General features: G+C 33.7%; 3 protein-coding genes and 2 long non-coding RNA genes across 6 annotated transcripts; 3 read left to right on the plus strand and 2 right to left on the minus strand.

Moving 5' to 3' along the window:
• Nucleotides 1–53: 53 nt before the first annotated feature.
• Nucleotides 54–3057, minus strand: LOC101207603 (uncharacterized protein At1g10890). The gene is made up of 4 exons (XM_004147273.3): nucleotides 2682–3057; nucleotides 2378–2602; nucleotides 1523–1736; nucleotides 54–528 (listed from the first exon to the last, which is right to left on the minus strand). Exons 1-4 carry the CDS (start codon nucleotides 2798–2800, stop codon nucleotides 328–330), a joined length of 759 nt encoding a protein of 252 aa, XP_004147321.1. The 5' UTR covers nucleotides 2801–3057; the 3' UTR covers nucleotides 54–327.
• LOC116402110 lies at nucleotides 1705–2332 on the plus strand. Its single transcript, XR_004214541.1, has 2 exons — nucleotides 1705–1826; nucleotides 1917–2332. It is a non-coding gene; the product is annotated as an uncharacterized LOC116402110 (long non-coding RNA).
• A 327-nt stretch (nucleotides 3058–3384) lies between the features above and the next one.
• LOC101206877 (probable LRR receptor-like serine/threonine-protein kinase At5g63710) lies at nucleotides 3385–10215 on the minus strand. 2 transcript variants are annotated; one of them, XM_004147270.3, is made up of 11 exons: nucleotides 9557–10213; nucleotides 8981–9103; nucleotides 8563–8695; nucleotides 8334–8405; nucleotides 7419–7562; nucleotides 6925–6990; nucleotides 6463–6533; nucleotides 6247–6390; nucleotides 5451–5792; nucleotides 4206–4600; nucleotides 3385–4090 (listed from the first exon to the last, which is right to left on the minus strand). In XM_004147270.3, the coding sequence occupies exons 1-11, from the start codon at nucleotides 9612–9614 to the stop codon at nucleotides 3779–3781; spliced, it is 1860 nt and encodes a 619-aa protein (XP_004147318.1). In that variant the 5' UTR covers nucleotides 9615–10213; the 3' UTR covers nucleotides 3385–3778. The 2 variants fall into 2 exon arrangements, with proteins under 2 accessions (XP_004147318.1, XP_011649453.1); XM_011651151.2 differs by having other exon boundaries at nucleotides 3393–4090; nucleotides 8981–9100; nucleotides 9557–10215.
• Nucleotides 10216–11941: 1726 nt separating this feature from the next.
• Nucleotides 11942–13866, plus strand: LOC101207848 (60S ribosomal protein L34). Its single transcript, XM_004147274.3, has 4 exons — nucleotides 11942–12102; nucleotides 12224–12303; nucleotides 13389–13498; nucleotides 13598–13866. Exons 1-4 carry the CDS (start codon nucleotides 12024–12026, stop codon nucleotides 13689–13691), a joined length of 363 nt encoding a protein of 120 aa, XP_004147322.1. The 5' UTR covers nucleotides 11942–12023; the 3' UTR covers nucleotides 13692–13866.
• Nucleotides 13867–17258: 3392 nt separating this feature from the next.
• On the plus strand, nucleotides 17259–18254 carry LOC116402095. The gene is made up of 2 exons (XR_004214501.1): nucleotides 17259–17555; nucleotides 17636–18254. It is a non-coding gene; the product is annotated as an uncharacterized LOC116402095 (long non-coding RNA).
• The last annotated feature ends 981 nt before the right edge of the window (nucleotides 18255–19235 follow it).

Below are 19235 nucleotides of genomic sequence, written 5' to 3' on the forward strand. Positions count from 1 at the left end.
ATAGCTTCAGCTTAGCAATGGTACTTTTTATTTTTTTTATGAGTTCAACCATATATAGAAATCAAGATTCATATCAATCACATTTTTGTCATGATTGTTAAGACAGCCTGCAACTTTCAAGAATTGAAAATTAGCTCTATGAGCACATCAATGATAGAAAGAGTTGAGATCAATAACAACTCAACTACTCAAAATTCATGTGTTGCCCAAGTCATAGAACAACCACTAAACAGACACTCAAAGGAAGCCGAATAAACCAATAAAATGCATAGTAGGCCAACACCCCAAAAGACGTTAGCAACTTTGAACAGAAATAAGCTCTACATTCTAAGTTCTCTCTTCTCCCTGATCCAGCTTTTTCCTCCGAGCGGCCTCCTCCTTTTGTCTCTGGATCAGCTCCAGCTCACGATATCGTTCTTCTTCCTTCCGCTGCAGCTCCAGAGCTTCTCTTTGCTGAGCTTCTTCTACCCTTCTCCTATTCTCCTCTAGCATTCTATCTAGCTCTTCTCTCTCTTTTCGGGCTTGTTCCTGAAAATGTTGGCAATCAATAAGATCATAGGTAAATTTGACAGAAAAAATAAGAGAAAATCTTCACAAAAGAGGGTGTTTATAAACATTAATATTCGGATTCCAATCCATCACTGAACTTCTTAAAAAGTAATGGTGCTTGCACTAAATATACTATGTTTTAGACATGATATGATTAATCACTGAAAATTCAACCAAATCTAACTAAAACTATTCAACTGGCCTTTCTTTCCAATAAATTAGTGTCCATAGACCATAATCACTTTCTAAGATTCAGCGATTCGCATTCCTCTCCACACACTTGGACTGAGAATCAGTACATGTGCCAGCATACCACTGATTATTCCTGTGACACCAGGCCTAGTCCCACTAACAATGGCCAGTAATAATTACGAAGGGCCTACACGGAAACATCGCTATCCCAAATAAAAAAGCAATAAGGTGCCCTTTTCATATCAAATGACTTCAAGTAAAGGGTCTTAACTATTTAAAGAAGTATAAGCATAAAGTACTGGAGGAAGTAGTCAGAGATTCGGTGATAAATGGAAGGTCAGAATTTTTTAAAGAACTTGTATTTTAAAATCTTTAGTGAAGCAAACAATCCTATAGAATTTCAATTTGGATATTGTGTGATCACAAAACAATTCCTTGCATTTACTCTCTGCTGAACAACAGCCGCTCGTGACAATGTTTCACCCAATATCAAACCCCTTTAGGCAAATTACATTTCTTGAACAAAAATGCGAGAAAAAATTTATTAAAGTGGCTCTCATAAGCTACAAGTGTACGTTGAGACATAAGATTGTAAGTAGAAGTTAGAAGAAAATATCAAATGCTCAAATAGACATAATGTAAATGACTAGCAGCAGCAAACAACATCCGCAAACTTTTGATGCGAAGTAATTGCTCTACTATACATGTGATGGCTATCAATGTGTTTTGGAGTTAACATAACCACAAATGTAGCAAAAAGTCTAGGAAAGAAAATACTTACTTCTTTCTGTCTTGCAGCAGTAAGAGCGGCTTCTTTCTCTTTAGCAAGTTGCAAATCAACAGCATCAAATAATTTCTTGCGTCCTTCCTCTACTCGCCTCTCTATTTCTAATCTAGTTTCTTCAGATTTTAAGATTTCTTGAACATTCTTCTGAATCAATTCTTCCAGTCTCCTAGCTTCATCTTCTTCTAACTTCTTCAACTCTGCTTCACGCCTGAAAGAAAGGCGGGTTAAATGCCCATCATAGAGCCAACATCTCATTCAGGAGGTCAGAAACAACAAAATCAAGAGACCAAAATCCAAAGTTTGTCACTTCTACCTATCTTCATCCATATTGCTGTACGTAAATGATTTGCACTCATTCAGCGCATAAAATTGTACTAAACTATTATAGGCTTAGAGCCCAAGAAGTTGGTATGTTTAACATTGCACCAATAGCTAGGCCAAGAAGACACTCAAAGATTACAGCCAAGACAATTAAAACAAAGAATCAAATGCACAAGGAATTACGGTGGTTCGGGGACCCGGCAGCTTGGAAGTTTTATTAATGCAGGAGGAATACAAGATGATCGTCCAAATCAGAACCAAGAAATAAAAGAAAGAAAGCGTCAAAATTCCTCTCTAATTGCACCAGATTCCTGTTTATTATTCTGTTAGAGAGCCAACTACCGTAAGTTAACTCATATTTTGTTTGTTTCAACTGCTTATATAAACCATGTTTTGTCATATTCAAGACAGTTTTCAAGTATTTCAATATGTAACCGCCTACGGTATGAATCTAAGAAGCAATTCGAATTTAGAATTAAGACAGCCCAACTGGGATATGAATTTAAGACAAAGAAATGGAGGAAGTACCTTTTTTTCTCTTCTTCCTCTTTCTTAAGCTTGTCTATGGAATTTTTGCGATCAGTGGATGCAGGGCTAGGACTGGAAGTAGGGGATTTGGAGGAAGGGGATAAGGAGAAAGACCTAGTTCTGCGTCTGCGGCGTCTTCGTGGAGTGGGAGAGCGAGTTCGACGACGACGGTAGGATGGAGAAGGAGTTCGGCGACGGCGGAGAGAGGTTGAACGGCTTCTTCTCCTGTAAGAAGATTGAGAAAAAGATTATGGAAAAGCGTAGAGGAGAAGAAAAGGATGAATTTGTGAGTGATGATGAAAACCTGGAATGAGAATTGGAGTAATAGGGAGAAGGAGTTCGGTCCCTTCTGCTTCTCCGACTATGGCGATGAGAACTGGAACGGTGAGTGTACGACGGAGACCTTGAAACACTTCTCCCCATAACTTTAAATTGAATTAAAGGGAAGGAGAAGAACGAACCCTATGGTCGAATTAAAATTCATATTCCCAACTTCATCACCTTGAGGAATAAGGATCGCCTAAATTACAAATACATGTTTAACAAAGAATTGATTGGGGTTAAGATTTTAAAATATCAAACAATTATCAATCCATACTTTTATTTTTTTAAAATTAAATCTATTTTCTTCTAATACTTACCCTAGTTTTCATCTTTCGTTAAGTAATAGTATTCAAATTTCTAAAACAAACCAATTTTCTAAAGCCTTTTCAAAATTCAAATTTTTAAAAATAAAACAATTTAGAGATTAAAAGAGTGTTTTTATAGGGCTACTTTTTAAAAACAAAAACTAAATGGTTACTTTTTAGTATTGGATTGAATTAACTCAGTCCATTTAATTCATCCAGGAGAATTTGTTTTCCTATCAATATTTTCATGGTTATCCCTGAAATAGTACTAGAACGCACTTGCTACATTTCAAGTGTGATAGTTGGAACTTACACTCTTGCCATTCTTGAACTACAACCTAAAGCAATGGAAAGATGCCTTAAACCTTGATCTACACATGACAAAATATAACTCAAAAGACTTCTCATTCATACAGTTCACAATGCAATTAAGTATGTACTTTTTCCTCCAAAAATAACTGAAACAAGTTTTGAAAGGAAATACAAACAAGTATTGTATATGTTAAAACAGCAACTGCTACTTTTAGCAGCCTTAAAAGCTCACAACATCTATATATTGTATCCTAAAGCTCTTGCCATCACAATTCACAATCAAATGGTCATCTGCTCTATTTTTTTTCAGAGACGAACAACACAGTGACAGAGCTAATCAGTCCTAAGTTTCCACCTGCATGCTCCCAACAACCTTATACACAGAGATTCAGAGTAAAATATGACTTTTCCTAAGAGCTTAGCTTCAAAATTGATGAATGACAATGGTTTCTTTCTTTTTCTATCTGGCTTTAGACAATTGTATGGCTTCTTGATCATGACTTGATTCCTCACCCCAAACAAACTGGTGACACAAGAGGGACACTTCCTGATCTCTTACCTCTTCGAGCTGCATCCACTCTGCCCACCTATCTGCCAGTCCTTCTCCATGTAGCAGATTCACAACTTCAGCCATTGTCGGCCGGTCCTCTGGTGAACTTTGAGTGCAAAGCAGTGCCACCTGAACTATGTTTTCGACTTCTTTCTCGTTATAGCTCTTTAAGTTCTTGTCCACCACATCTTCAAGCCTATTCTCCCTCTGCAGCTTCTTTATCTGTTCAGTTCAGTAGTGTATAAACACACAATTCACATTATTTCAGCATATCACTAAAGGATTTCTCAATTAGACAATTATCTGGTAAGCTAAGGATGGTAAACGAAAATCTTACATGATCAAGTAGAAGAACATCTTCCTCCTCTTCGAGACGGGAGAAATCTATTGCTCGCTGGCCAGTAACAAGTTCAAGAAGGGTGATACCATATCCAAAAACATCTGTCTTTTCAGATGACTTTCCTGTGGACAGATATTCTGGGGCAATGTGACCCATCGTACCACGCACTTGAGTGGTAATATGAGTCACTTTAGTATCAACTAGCTTAGCCAGCCCAAAATCTCCAAGAACAGCTTCAAAGTCATCATCTAATAAGATATTCGCAGCCTTCAGATCGCGATGAATGATCTTAGGACTGCAGTGCTCGTGCAAATACTCCAAACCATGAGCTGCCCCAAAAGCAATTCGTTTCCTTGTGGCCCATTCCAAGCTTCTTTCTCCAGGTTTTAAATCTACAGCATTTTCAAATGGTCATGTTAATCTCCAAAGCTTGGTCAACCTATGAACAAATCAATTGATGAAAGAGAGAACGAATAGGTGTTAATTTTAAGTCAGCATTCATTATTCTCCTTTTTTATATGACAAAAACTATACATCTTTTTTGTTGTTGGAACTTCTTTGTCTTGTAGCTATTTTGTTTCTATTAGAGACAACGACTTTCATATATCTCCACAATGGAATGACATTGTTCACTTTTGACAAAAACTCTCATGGTTATTTCACTCAAAATGTCTTGAACCATTGGAGATAGTTGTTCTTCCTTGTATATCCATATGACCGTTCTCTTATCTAGTTAATGTGAGACTTTGAGCGCACTTCCATCCATCTCTTTAGTTATATCGTTTTCATTAAACAAGAAAGTAACTTATTTCAAAGGAAAAAAAGTATATTCTTGAGAACCAGTTTTTTGAACTCAAAGACTGGGGACCTAAGCATTTCAACATTTTCATGTCAGGATGAGCTCTGGTGAGAAGAATTTTCTTTGTTTTATGGCCCTTGTTCCATTTTTATTCCAAAACAAACAAAAACAGTCAGATTCACAACAAAAGCTTGCTGCAATTAAGGCCAACTGATGAAAAGAGCAAACAACCCAGGTAAAGCAAGAGAATGATTGATGTAATGTATTATGTAGGACGTTCAGCAATTTGTAATTCTTAATTTGAATTTCTTTAGTTTCTTTATTGTTTTAGTTCCTGGTAGTAGGCTTGAATCTTCTACAAATAGAGGGGTACATTTCTCTCCTCTATGATGGAAAAGTGTTTCAAGATTGCAATAAAAATAGAAGAAAATAGAACTTATTACCTCTCAAGTGATGTGCCACACTAAGATTCTGCATGAATGGATAAACAAGGATTCTCTCAGATGTGGTTATGCAAAACCCGATCAACCGTAGGAGATTTCTATGCACCGCAACACTTATTAGTTCAACTTCTCCTAGGAATGCAGCCTTCCCGCCAGGACTATTGTAGTCTGTTAACCGTTTCACAGCCACCTTGGAGGCATCTGAGAGGATGCCTTTATATACTTTTCCAAAGCCTCCTTGGCCAATGATGTTCGCTTCATTAAAGTTAGCGGTAGCAAGTTGGATTTCCCGCAATGAAAATCTTCTGATTTGCCCAAAGCAAAGTTTACATTCATCTTCATCTAATATAATATAGATGATGTTATCTTACAAGACTTCATGCCAATAAGATGTTAACTCTTGTAAAAAATGAATCCTATAAGCATCCATCATTTTGATCATTCTTGACGTAGAATTTCTAGTGCTTTACTCCAGGATTATATTGTTTTATCCTTGATGGAAACGATAAACAAATGATGGTAGAAATATGAATTAGATGATAAGAGTTTTCCTTTCCCACCAGAGATTTCCATTGTCAAGCTCAATCGTAAGGGTGATGATTCAAACCTCTAATTTTCAAGTCAAAAGTACAATGGCTTAACTGATTAAACTATGGTCAAGTTTGACATTTTTATCAAAGAATTGTAACTTGAATTATTGGTAGAGTATGGTTTCATTGACCAAACTACTTCAATAGTATTGTCAATAAAATGGGAAACACATTTAAAATGATTGGAAAGTTAAGCAAAACTTTACCAGCAACATCAACAAACATAGAATCCTTAAGCTTATGCATGTAGAAGCATCTGTAAGCAAAGAAGGCACCAATCGATAGAAGTATGAAACCTCCACAACTTGCAGTACTTGCCACTACCCCAAACTTGTAATTCTTAGCAGAAGCTGTTAAAATACAAAGTTGAGGCTGTCCCTGAATAATTCATATGGTGCAATAATAGGACATAAAAAACCAACCTCGATGGGGAGATGTTGAAACACAAGGTTTATCCAACCTAAATCCACAAGGTAAACCAGTTCCTGAAAAGCTGAAAAATGTTTCCAATCTAAGTGATCATCTCGAACACATTGGATTGAGTGCTTGTAAGTTCTTCAACAGGGATTAGATTGATTTGGAAAATAGTTAAGCGTTTACTTCTACTGTAAAGCATCTGATTTCATTTTATACATGATACAAAGCCATTCTAGTTAGAAAAGTCAATACTTTAAGAGGTGAAAGTTTGCAATTCACTAGCATTCCAACAAAAATCAAAAGTAATTATTGATGTACAACGCAACTTCACATTTTCATTAACAGATAGATAAGTTACCTGACACTGACTATTATAGTCTGCTTCCAATAATTCAAGCAGAAAAAATAATACATTATCGTTAATTCTTAGAGATGAGATGAAAGAGGTTTTGAATGAGTATATTTACTTGAACATTGGAATTGAAAAGAACTGCGCTGGAACTTCTCCTGTTAAATTGTTATCTGAGAGATCCCTGCCACCAGCATTTTGGGGAAGCGTGTAAGAAAGTCAAAAGTCTGGTCAGCTAGTGACTAATAAATTATAAGTTTTGTGGAAAATGGTTGAATTTAATTCCAATGACCCACAGAGGTTAATCAGTCCATTGGACATTCATGGGTTGATTTAGAATGTTTAAAAATGTCTGATTACGCCCAACCCAACTGAAATGTTTAAAAATTATATGCTATATCTGTTTCTTATCAAAAAAAAGAAGAAGAAAGAATTCAGTTATATGCTAAACCATTCCACGTAACTTTATAACTCAACCTCACATGACACTTTTCTGGTCGTCATCCTTTGATAATAATCCCCCCAGAATGTACTAAACCGAAATAACATGGACAATACGCAAAATCAACATTTTTTTAAGATTTAAGAAACCAAGGGAACAAACAGCCTTACAGATGTTTTAGACCGACAAGTCGACCCCACGCCACGGGTATAGGCCCATTGAAGTTATTATTACCAAGATTCAAATTCTGTAGGTGGGTCATGTTAGCTAGATAATCTGGTAGAACACCAGCTATATTATTGTTCTGCAAATCCCTGCATGAATTTAGTGCAAACATCACATTAACAAACTAGGTTTATAGGCTAACAACAATATGAGGGAAAGGGGTAATGATAATGCTCCAACCAAGGAATATTTACTTTTGGACGCAATGGAATGTTTAACTTGATAATTTTTTATACTTCACGAGAATTACTACAGTTCATAAATTTATCAAAACAGTAAATTCATCTTTCTTTTATTCTGAAATGAAAATTGAAATTAAATATCAACATAATTACATCCTTATAATTTAAGATAGCGCATGGAAGATTGTTAGCAGTAACAGAATCATACCAGTGGTTTGATTATCAATATATCCGACCATAGTTACCAACAATGAAGTTCAGTGAAATAGTATCATTCCAAGAAGTAGAAATAGTTTAGGGAGAACTGGGAGCTAAGTTTCTCTACCATATGTTTATTTTGTTCTTGAATGACTGCGTCACCAAATTTTCATATCTGTTTTTTACAGAATTGGTTTTGGTAAAAAGGTCTACTAACAGGATTTTCATAGTAGATTATTAAATTGGAAGAATATATTCAGGATAAACCCAAAATAAAACGAAATAAGCAAAAGAGAGAACAAATGAAGAATTAAATTCTATGCTAAAAAACGCTTCTCGACTGAAGTTTTAATCAAGCTAAACAAAATCTACCCTAGATTCTCTGTTCTCTTTAATAAGAATTCTATTACACAGCATTTTCCACAGAAATGCCTGGTAGTAATAATAATAGAGTTCAGTAATATGCAGAAGGCAGCTTACAGGCTGGCCAAATACTTCAGTTTGGTAATTGAGGGAGAAAGAGATCCTGAAAAGCCTAATGAACCCAAGCTCCTGCAATCAGGATAAATTAAAAAAACTAAATCCATTACTGAAAAAATAAAATCAAGTTGAAGGGGGAAAACTCAAAGGCAAAGTCACTGAAAAAGGAAAAGGAAAAAAAAAAAACGCCAAAACTGATTCAAATTTATCTCAAGGCAAAAAGACTTACAAGGATATGACATTTCCATTTCGGCAGGTAATATGCGACCAACTAAAGCAAGGGCTTACAAGATGGTAATTCCAGTCAGTTATCTGATGATTGGAATCATTCAGTGCCCCTAACAAATCAACCAAAGCTTCTCCTACACATTTATAAAGTAATATCAGAGCTAATCATATAAAGACCAAAAACATAAGCAAGATCAATTCTTTTCCCTTGAACATAATCTTGTAATATTAATATTATTGATATTTGTCATACGAAGAGGAAGATTCATCTTAAGGTGAACAGTGCTACTCTTCAATATCAATATGGTTTGGAATATTAGAAACAGTGAGGAATAAAGTGAGCATGTAATACGTATACATATACGTATATTTGTGTGTGTATAAGAAGAATTTTCCTGGTAACTTGAATTTGAGTGTACCTTCCACATCAGGATCTGTTGACCCATAATTCAACCTCAACAATGAGAACAATAGCAGCCCCTGAATGATCAATCTTAAGGGGTTCCATCTACAGAACATTGAAAACATGGGAGTATCTCCTTCTTCACACAAAAATTGACAACAAAAATGTCAACCATGTTAAGGGCATTAAAATTAACACAACAGAGAGAGTAAAGAAGAAAAACTAATATATTTGAAGTAAACAAAGAGGAAGAAGTGGCCATCTTCTCAAAACAAAGAAGATATCACAATTCAAGATATCATATACATGAGTGCAACATCTCAAGCTTCAAGATACTTGTTTCTTCAACTTTTTTCACATGGATACACACACACATATAAGAAGAAAAAAACATACAAGCAAAACATTATCAAATAAAAGTTATGATTGAACAGTCCTCAAAGTTTGTTGTTGGATTTTTCTGTTCCCTCCATCTTTCCTTTATTCCAGGAACAAAAAGAAGATATAAAGGTTTGCAAAAAGAGAAATGTTGTGAAGGGAATAGCATAAAGAAAAGAAAAATGAAGAGGTTGGGGAAGCTTAATTTACTCACTAGAATGAGGCATGGCTTCCGAGGCTGCAAAAGCTGCAAACAAGGAAGAATGGATCATGCTAGAGAAACAGAAGCAGGAGACAATGTTAAATAAACTAATCCAATCATGGGAAACTGAATGATAAGAGGAAAAACAAAGGTGTAGTGCAAGTGCAAGGGCCCACAAAGCATTGAGAATGACAATGCAAGGTGGGATTGTGAAAAATCCTGAGAAAAAGCAATAAGAGGGAAAGAGAATAAGATGGTGATGAGGATGAGTCGCTTCTTCCTTCGGCCAATTGATGGTGGAATCCGAATGAGAATGAGAATGAGCATTAGAATCTGTGTTCCCATCGCACCTATGGGCCTCTGCTTTTAAACATCATTGATCTGTATCATTCAGTAATGAATACAAATTAGCACCATCTCCACCTTTGCTTTACTTTCCCAAAACCCCTTTTCCTTGTATATGAAAAAGAAAAGGTTAAAATGCACTTTAAAAGAGTCAAAGAAGCTTCCACTTCTCCACTGGAAATCAATGCACTATTCATATTCCCTGTTTGGATGACAACAAATCTTAGATTTTTCTGAAATAAAAAAGGCAAATGAAAAAGTTCCATTATTGGGAAAAGGATGCATCACTCAGCCAAAACAAGCAGAGATACCACTGCTCTGCTTACTCTGCCTTCTCCTTTCCTATACCTCTAAATCAATTCATGGTGTTAATGGATGCTTTAACCAATTCAAAATAATGGGCTTTTGCAATCATTGAAAATTAAATGGGGAACACATTGCACAAAATCGATTGACATCCGATGAAATAGTGGATTTTGTTCCATTTCTTACACTCTACTAATTAAACTCAGAAAAGGGAAAGACCCTTGTTCTTGTTCAGGAGACATCTTCATATTGACTTATTTATTTATTTGGATACATGTATTTTGCTTAATTTTCATATATGTATATGGCAAATTTGAGAGAGAGAGGATTGAGAAACAATTGTTGACTTGTGGGGTGACTTATCAAGGTTAGATTATAAGTTTAATCTCTATGTTTTCAAATATATAAATAAAATATTTACAATAGTTTTAGCATTTAAAAATAATTATCCTTTTCTTTCCTTAATTTTTTCCTTTAATTTTCTTACTCCCTTCCGATAATTTGTTGTGTGATTTTCTCCTTATTTTTCCTGAATAAATAATTAATTAGTAAAGTGAAAATTGGGCATGTTTATCCACTTGTCGTTGCAATATGCACTTCTATTAAGTTGTATAGAATTTCGTTCATGTATCAATTATAACGAGAGGTGGATTTATTAAGGGGTCAGAGACTGCCCTCACATTCCCGAACTTTTGTATTTTAATATTAATTTTAAAGTGTTAGATTACAGTATGTATTAAAAATTTAGAGTATTGAGGTCGAATCTTGTCTACTACATCCATTTTCCACTAATCGTAATAGACGGTAATTGGCTATTATATTTTAAATTGATTTTATTTATAATGTGGATTTAAAAACGAGAACATCCTCCAATCTTTTTAGGTGTGAATTTTTTCATCAAATTAGGGTTTTGTTCTACCTTTGGAAGTTTACCTTCGACAATAGTTTTGTAACAAGCTTCTCACGTCATAAGCTATTTTCTCATTCTACGTGAAATAATTCATTCCTCGTGTGGTTAAACTTCATGTGGTTCTCAAGTTTAATTCACGAGGGACCTCTTGATTTGGCTGTTGACCAACAAAATGGATGGTTCTTGTATTTTGTACTAATGAATTGGTTTTATTATTAATGTTTGTCAATTATTTTTTCTTTCAAATACACTACAATTTAAGAATATTTGAAATATACAACAGTGTTTTTAGTTATTTCTTTCGGTATATGGTATTTGTGGATCTTAAATATGTGACTAATAGTTATTTTTATAATAAATACAAGATATTTATGATGTGTTTATCATTTTGAAAATTGGTTGCTCGATTTTTATGAAATCTTATTTGACAGTACACGTTTTTTTCTTAAGACACTGTATTTGTGGTAGACATTGTATTTATAGGATGGGGTAGGTTTTTTTAAATGTAATTTAAGTTTAATTTGAAAATATTATGTTTTTCTTCAGTTAATTGATTTTTTTAATAATAATTGTTTGAGTATATAGTTGAGATTTGAATTTTAGATTTTTTTTAGTTGAATTTGAAGTAGGGATATTTTGATAAATTATTAATTCATAATTAATAACTCTAAAAATCACTTTCTCATTTTTCTAATATTTTTCAAAATTAAACGTTTTATTTTGATATTTATCTATCAACCATTTTTCAAAATTGATTTAACCCAATTAGGGCTGAAAATAAAGCCCATAGAAAAAAGATTTTTTTTTAAAGGACAAGATTAAATCTCAATCTCGTACTAACCGTCAGATCTAGGGCAGGGCAACGAGGTTAAAATCTCAATCTCAATCTCTGCAGCAGCCCAGAGCAAAGAAGAGAAAATGGTGCAGCGTCTTACATACCGCAAGCGCCATAGCTATGCTACCAAGTCTAACCAGCACCGCGTCGTCAAAACCCCTGGTAAACTATCGGATTCCTTCCCATAGCTATTCTATCAAGTGTTTTTTAACTTCAATGTCAATCAATCGGTTTTCGTATTTATTGTTTCTGCTTTTATCATCTCCTTCTATTTTGTGTTTAGGTGGGAAGCTTGTGTATCAGACTACCAAGAAAAGAGCTAGCGGACCCAAATGTCCGGTTACCGGCAAAAGGATTCAGGGGGTATGTATTTGATTACTCTTATCTGCTTCTTTTATCACTTAATCTTATTTGTGTTTTGCTTTTTTTAGGATGGTTATATTATCTCTTTGTACTTTAGATCTTTGCGGTAAATACCTTTGAAACTTGTTTTGTTGATAAGGAAAGATGAAATAAAAACTGATGCAGAAAGTTTGTTCTAGTTGCCGCATTTGTGTTGCATTAGAGAAAAAAATGGTTTCCCCTTACTGAAATTTTGGATTTTGGTTCTTTGTGATCGTTACACACCACCTTTTACTGAATATTTTAGTTGTTTTTTTTTCTCAGTTCATTTGTACTTTTTGTTTCCCTTTGTAAAAAAATAACTACGGCAGAGTGGTTTCTGATTGAGTTGTTATTAACGAATATTAAATGAATCTTGATTGGTTGATGCATGCATGTAAATTCTTGCATATACTGCTCTTATACCTTTGTTTGAATATCATATTTTTCACAGAAGGGTAAATTTATATTACTTCTCTTTAATGGTCGGAAGGATTCTTCACTGACCTAAACTTGTTTCAGATTTTTTTTTAAAAAAAGGAATGCATTCGAGAACGTGTAGAACCGTATATTAAGTTGATTCAGAAAGTTCAAATCTTCAGTCTTTTAAACTGCATCCTAATGACACTCCTGCGGAATGTGCTTTCATTTTATATGTTAAGATAAGATAGCTGCATTATCTTAGGTCTGTCTTCCAAAAGTTGTGAATGGTTTTTGGGTTTTCAATTTTGCAAATACATATATTAATATGCACATTTTTGCACCACAGCAACATGTGTATCTATACTAAATTGGATCATTGTGGATTGGTTGATGCATGCATGTAAATTTTTGCAAGTTACATTCATTGTTTATATGCTGGTAGTCGCACATGCATTTACATTTGGTACTTTGGCTGTATTTTGAACTAAATGATAGTTTTCTAAATTTAAGTTTGTTTTTTAGAAGAGCGATATTTGTATTTTCGTTCATTTCTAATAATCTGACATAAACTCGGAATTTACGTGAAGATGGTTCAATCCCAATTTTGTGTTAAGTTAATCTGTGTAAGTTTATGATTATTGCAGATTCCTCACTTGAGGCCAGCTGAATACAAGAGGTCTAGACTAGCTAGGAACAGGAGGACTGTGAATCGTGCATACGGTGGCGTTTTATCTGGCAGTGCTGTGAGGGAGAGGTTGGCTTCCCACTCTTTCTCATCACTTGTTTTCTCATCTCTTTGATTATATTTATGGTAGTTAAGCATTGTGCTAATCCTTATTTTGGTTTGGGATAGGATCATCCGGGCCTTTTTGGTGGAAGAGCAGAAGATTGTGAAGAAGGTATTGAAGATTCAGAAGGCGAAGGAAAAGCTGGCATCAAAGAGCTAAAGTAATTGTGTTGAAATTTTGACTTTTTTTGTGACGTGATGTTGAATTTTAGCAATTACTATTTAAAGTTTGTTTTTGGAAGAACGAGATTTTAGCTCCGGAGTTCCCTTCAATGATATCATGACATTTTTTTCCCTAGTTTTTATAATGGCATTTCTTCAACAAATTTCTTCAAGACCGTTTGATTAAGTATCTCCTTTCCCTTGTCTGCGGTTTTCCTCGAATTAAAATGTGTTCTGCTTATGGTGTTTTTGTGGGAAAAGCGACGACCATGAAATTTGGTTTGGCATCCGACCCTGTTTGTTTGTTAGGTCGGTTCGTATATACTCACATTATGGAACACCTAAACCTAGTTTCAATGAATGAGGGTTAATCCTATCTCCCTTCTTCCATTTATGCACAGTGTTATGTTTATGATCCTAGGCAATTGGGATAAAGACATTGCTGAAGGGGATGTAGTCTCTTCATAAAGGGAGAAGTGCGGCCTCATAATGAGTGTATATTTGAAGAGGAGAGAAGTGTAGCCCCAATTATGAGTGTATATTTGAGGAAGAAAGACTAAGAGATGTGGATTTTCAAACCATCTACAAGGTATTTGCTAAAATAAAGAATTTTTTATTATGTTTATTGTTGCGTTCAACCAAACCAAAACATGCAAATCAAAAGAAAACATTGTAATTTTTTAAAAAAGAATTATCATTCTCATAATTTTGGAGTCTCCTCTCTAAAAATGGAAACCATTCAAGCTCATCAGGTTTGAATTTCTAATTTCTTCGTCAAATTTGTTTTTTGGATCGAGGGTTGATGTGTTATATTCTACCTTTTGAAGTTTACTTTCAATTGTTTTGTAACAAGCTTCTCATGTCATAATTTGAACTAATTCTTTTCTCATAAGGCGATTTCATTTCAAGTGTTGTGCCTACCTCTTAATTTGACTGTTGATCATGCACCAACAAAACTAATCATTAAGGTATTTTGTACTAATCAATCAATTTTATTCTTAACATTTGTGAAACGTTTTTTCCTTTCAAATACACTATATTTCAAGAATATTTGAAAAATACGATGTAGTGTGTTTAATTATTTCTTTCGATATAAGGTATTTATAGGTTTTAAGTCTATATGACTAATAGTTACTCAATTTCAATCAAATCTTATTAGCCAATATACACATTTTTCTCCTAAGACACTTGTATTTGTGGTAGAGCATTTATAGGATGAGGATTAATAGTTATTTTAAATGTTGTGGTTCATAGGATGAGGATTAATAGTTATTTTAAATGTTGTGGTTCATAGGATGAGGATTAATAGTTATTTTAAATGTTGTGGTTCATAGGTTTTCTTAAACATAATTTAAGTTTTATATATTTTGAAAACATTATGATTTTTCCATAGGCAATAGAATTTTTAAATAATATTTGTTAGGAATATAGTTAAGATTTGATAGTTAGGATCTGAATTTTAGATTTTTTAATAATACTTGTTTAGGAATATAGTTAAGATTTGATATTAGGATTTGAAATTTAGATTTTTTTAATTAGTTATTTTTTTAATAGTATTTAAAAATATCCAATGTTTAATTACAAAGAAATTTTGGTAAGTTATTAATTATATTATTAATTCATAACCAATAACTCTAAAATTGGCTTTGCCATTTTTCTAATATATATATATATATATTTCAAAATAAAAGTTTTATTTTGCTATCTATCCCACTTAATAAATGGAATTTTTTTAGAAATAATAACACGAGCTTACCTCAACGGACACATATATGTTTATGTGGACAAGAGAGACAAATTTCTATCGGTCTATCCATACCCCATATAAAAGAATAAAGATATTGATATTTATTACTAATAGAATCTGAAAAATTTGTTACATGTTGTAAATATTCTTGTCAAATTTGCTATTCTTAACCATTTTTCCTTAATAAATTGGTGCATAAAATAACTACATATTTTCTCAAAAAATTGTCTTGCATTCTTTTACATTTTAGTTTAATTTTTTCAAAATTATCTTTTTTTTTTTAATTTTAATTTTTTTTTGCTTAATTTCTTATTTTATTTTACTCGAGTCATTTATAATTCTAAACGAAACTGTCTTACTTTATTTTATTTTTAAATGTTAGGATATATTTTGGAAACAAGTATTAGGATATATAGGTTACCAAACAAGTGCAGTGCTTTTCAAGAGAGAGAAGAATGTTGTCAAATAGGTTAGACCAAATTCTAACACATAATTTTTCATTTACTTTATATTTTCTTTTTTTAGTACAAAAAATAAGATCAACTTTGAATCACCAATAATATAACAACGATTCAAAGAGGATAATTTTTAATCTAGACTTGATTCTTGTAATTAAATAACCCCATGCAGGATCATGAGCTTCAAATCCTTTTGTCTTTACCTCGTGGAGGATATCATCAACTCGTATTTGTGCGTCAATGTTTCATATTGATCATGTCCTAAGAGTATTTGACACATAGAATAAAAGAATAATTTACTTTCGGCCATATTGCACCCAATAGGGCTTTAGACGATCCATTGTGTATGGCTTATGACAGATATTTTTGCTTCCCACTATCAATCATCTTATCTAATATTTACAATTTCCATTAGATTATATTGGATCTTCAGTAAATAGAATATGCTTCATCATCAATTGATAGGTAAGAATAAAAACTTGTTGAATGTCATTTTGTGAATCAAATATAACCTATAGTACTATACCAATCTAAACCACTGAATTTTGATATTAGTAGTTGTTAGATCGGGTTTGAAAGAAGCAAAGCGTACAATCGAAAAAGTTTCGATAACTAGTAGACAATAGAGCTAGTATGATGATGGTCGTCATCTATATGGAGCAAATCACACATATTTAATGTCGAAATCAAAAAGTCAATTATCGTTGTACTAGAAAAATCCACTACTTTAAACGTAAAATTTGACACAACTTCGATGCAAAATTAATTGTGTATATCAATCGCTCGATCTTCAAAATTAACACAACTTTCAAGCTCAAACGTGCCTTCGTTGAAGATGGAAATAGAATTGTTGAAAATTATGGTCAAACCATGTAGAAATAATAAAAAAAGTAATTGAGATGTGTCTCAATTTTAGAGATAATAATAAAGTTTATAACGATATTTTAAAAGTCGTATATAGCCAAAATTGAAATCCGATAAACTTTAATATATGCAATTTTTTAAAAACTTTGTTATATATACTAATATTTTGAATTGTGATTTTTATATTTGCAAACCTGAATGCCAAAAATGAGTGTACTCTCAATAATACAGAATCCGAGGGTCCTTAAAATATCAGTCTACCCTAAAAGTGAAAGGGTTGGCCTGTCCATACAAAATCCACTTTTGTAATAATAATAACAACTCAGTAATATTATAGGCTGGATGAAAATAAAAATAATTTTTTTTAAATGGAAAAGTGGGATGATGTCACGTTGAGATGATGGAAATTGGAGTGGACAAAAGCATAAAATGGAGAGGAGATATATATATATATAACCTATATGTATCTATAGGAGTCTTGGTTTCAAACGGGTTTGTGATTTGTTTACTGATAAATGGGGCATGGAATAAGCCTTTTGTCTCTGAAAATTTTCTCTCCAGTGATCTAATGAATATTCTGAGTATCCATGCCAGGGGCTGTGTGGGGGAGGCGATCAAATTATTTGGAGGTATGACCCAAAATGCATTTTCACGATAAATAGCGCGTATGAGCTTGCAGTTATGTTGAGGAAGGTGTCTAAGGTCTACCGGCCCTTAGATGAAACCTTTATGGAAATCTATTCGGAAGCTTAGGTGCCCCCACACTCACCCCCAAGGGTGAAAGTCATGGAAGGTTGTATCCGACTCCCTTTCTACTTTTGCCAATATTTGTTAAAGGGGAATCTCTACTAACCTGCTTTGTTTGCTTTGCAGGAAATGTGTGGAGACGATAAGTCATGCATGTTTTATGGGGGTGCAAATTTTCCAGGAGCATGCATTTGGTTATTTTTCTTCCCCTCCTTATTTGGGTTTTTTGGTGATTTCAGAATCTGTTGAGATGGGGTGGTTTTTGCGATCTAGGTGGCGGATCAGAGATTCAGCTATCCTACTATAGGATGTATCGAATTACAAAAGTATGGTAAAGCGTAGGGGGTCTGGAGCAGATCGTGAGGTTCTACTAAAAAGAATTTCTCTACACAGTTGGAGGAAAGTTCGGTTGAGGGTGGTTGTGACTCTACCTCCTTAGGAGGGAGAACCTGAGGAGTCATGCTTCCTGGATCCAACCTGACGATGGGGTGTGGAAACTCAAAGCCAAATCCTCGTGGTTAGACGATGCTGTGGCAAGTGGGGTTGGATGGGTTGTTCGTGACTCCTTAGTGTGTCTCCCATCTCTGCTGGTTGTATATGCTTGTCGTGTGAAAGTGGCTTGTAAACCTTTTAGAAGATTTTGCTCTTGTCAAAGGGCTCGAGTCCCTATTGTCTCCGTTTATGCTAATTTATTATTATATGTTTATGTAGATCTTGACTTTAGGTATAAACTGACTTATGTGAATTATTGTTTTAATGAATTTTTGGAGGAAGATAGTGAAAAAAATAGACGAATAAGGTTGAATAAGCATTTCGTCGATTGTGTGTGATGATTATTATATGAGAATGTCAACGTCAAAATAAAAATATTCACAAACACAATCATGTACTCCCATCGAAGGATTTATGTTTCAAATTAAAGTCAAAGTGAAATGTCTTCTATCTCATCTAGTGGATCTTATAAGGCACGTGCTGCTGTTCATGATAGATTTAAACAAAGCAACAAAACATGTATCGATGATGCTAAAACAGAGGTGGCTCGTTATCTAGATGAGTCTCGTATAGAAGATGAATATTTAGACTTGCTAAATTGGTGGAAGATAAGTTCTTCTCGATTTAAGATCATTAGTAAAGTAGCCAGGGACACATCTATAGTATTCATATATCAACTGTGCCTTCTGAGTTGGCCTTTAGCACTGGAGGACATGTGTTAGATTCTTTTCGAAGTGCATTAACTCCTCAAACTGCAGAAGCACTCATTTGTGCTCAGTATTGGATTCAATCTAAACCTTTGGATGACATGACTCAAGAAATTGACGGAGCTCAAGAAATTGATGAAGGTAATATTCTTTTCGAAGTAAACATTTAAGATTTAAAATTGTCTTATTAAGCTAACATGTCATTTTTGATCTAGAATTCATAAACATAGGAAATGAGATGGAAGCTGCATTTAAGAATCTGAATCATGACTATATGGTACAAATTCTTACTCTCAAATCTATTTACATTTTTTTTTGTTTTAAATTGTTAACATCTTTGAATATTGTTTATTTAGAATCTTGAAGCACAATGATGTATAAACTTTATACTTCTCTAGTCCCATCATAGTAAGTTATTTGTTTAACTTATAAATTATTCTTTAATTTTTTTTTTCTAGATAGTTCACTAAATTAGTAAATTCCTTCTCTATGCAATAGGAGAGAAGGTGGAATGTTGGCTAGGTTTG

Source organism: Cucumis sativus, chromosome 2, assembly GCF_000004075.3.
Source record: "Cucumis sativus cultivar 9930 chromosome 2, Cucumber_9930_V3, whole genome shotgun sequence".
Classification (NCBI taxonomy): Eukaryota; Viridiplantae; Streptophyta; class Magnoliopsida; order Cucurbitales; family Cucurbitaceae; genus Cucumis; species Cucumis sativus.

What these genes read in the sequence shown, in the direction of transcription:
- LOC101207848 (XM_004147274.3), top strand. Translation starts at nt 12,024, where the DNA reads ATGGTGCAGCGTCTTACATACCGCAAGCGCCATAGCTATGCTACCAAG. An exon ending in CCGCGTCGTCAAAACCCCTG is followed by an intron (nt 12,103 to 12,223) that starts GTAAACTATCGG and finishes TTTTGTGTTTAG; the next exon opens with GTGGGAAGCTTGTGTATCAG. An exon ending in CCGGCAAAAGGATTCAGGGG is followed by an intron (nt 12,304 to 13,388) that starts GTATGTATTTGA and finishes TGATTATTGCAG; the next exon opens with ATTCCTCACTTGAGGCCAGC.
- LOC101206877 (XM_004147270.3), bottom strand. Translation starts at nt 9,614, where the DNA reads ATGATCCATTCTTCCTTGTTTGCAGCTTTTGCAGCCTCGGAAGCCATG. An exon ending in GGAAGCCATGCCTCATTCTA is followed by an intron (nt 9,104 to 9,556) that starts GTGAGTAAATTA and finishes TTTTGTGTGAAG; the next exon opens with AAGGAGATACTCCCATGTTT. An exon ending in TTCAACATCTCCCCATCGAG is followed by an intron (nt 6,391 to 6,462) that starts GTTGGTTTTTTA and finishes GTATTTTAACAG; the next exon opens with CTTCTGCTAAGAATTACAAG.
- LOC101207603 (XM_004147273.3), bottom strand. Translation starts at nt 2,800, where the DNA reads ATGGGGAGAAGTGTTTCAAGGTCTCCGTCGTACACTCACCGTTCCAGT. An exon ending in TACTCCAATTCTCATTCCAG is followed by an intron (nt 2,603 to 2,681) that starts GTTTTCATCATC and finishes ATCTTCTTACAG; the next exon opens with GAGAAGAAGCCGTTCAACCT. An exon ending in GAGGAAGAAGAGAAAAAAAG is followed by an intron (nt 1,737 to 2,377) that starts GTACTTCCTCCA and finishes CCTTTCTTTCAG; the next exon opens with GCGTGAAGCAGAGTTGAAGA.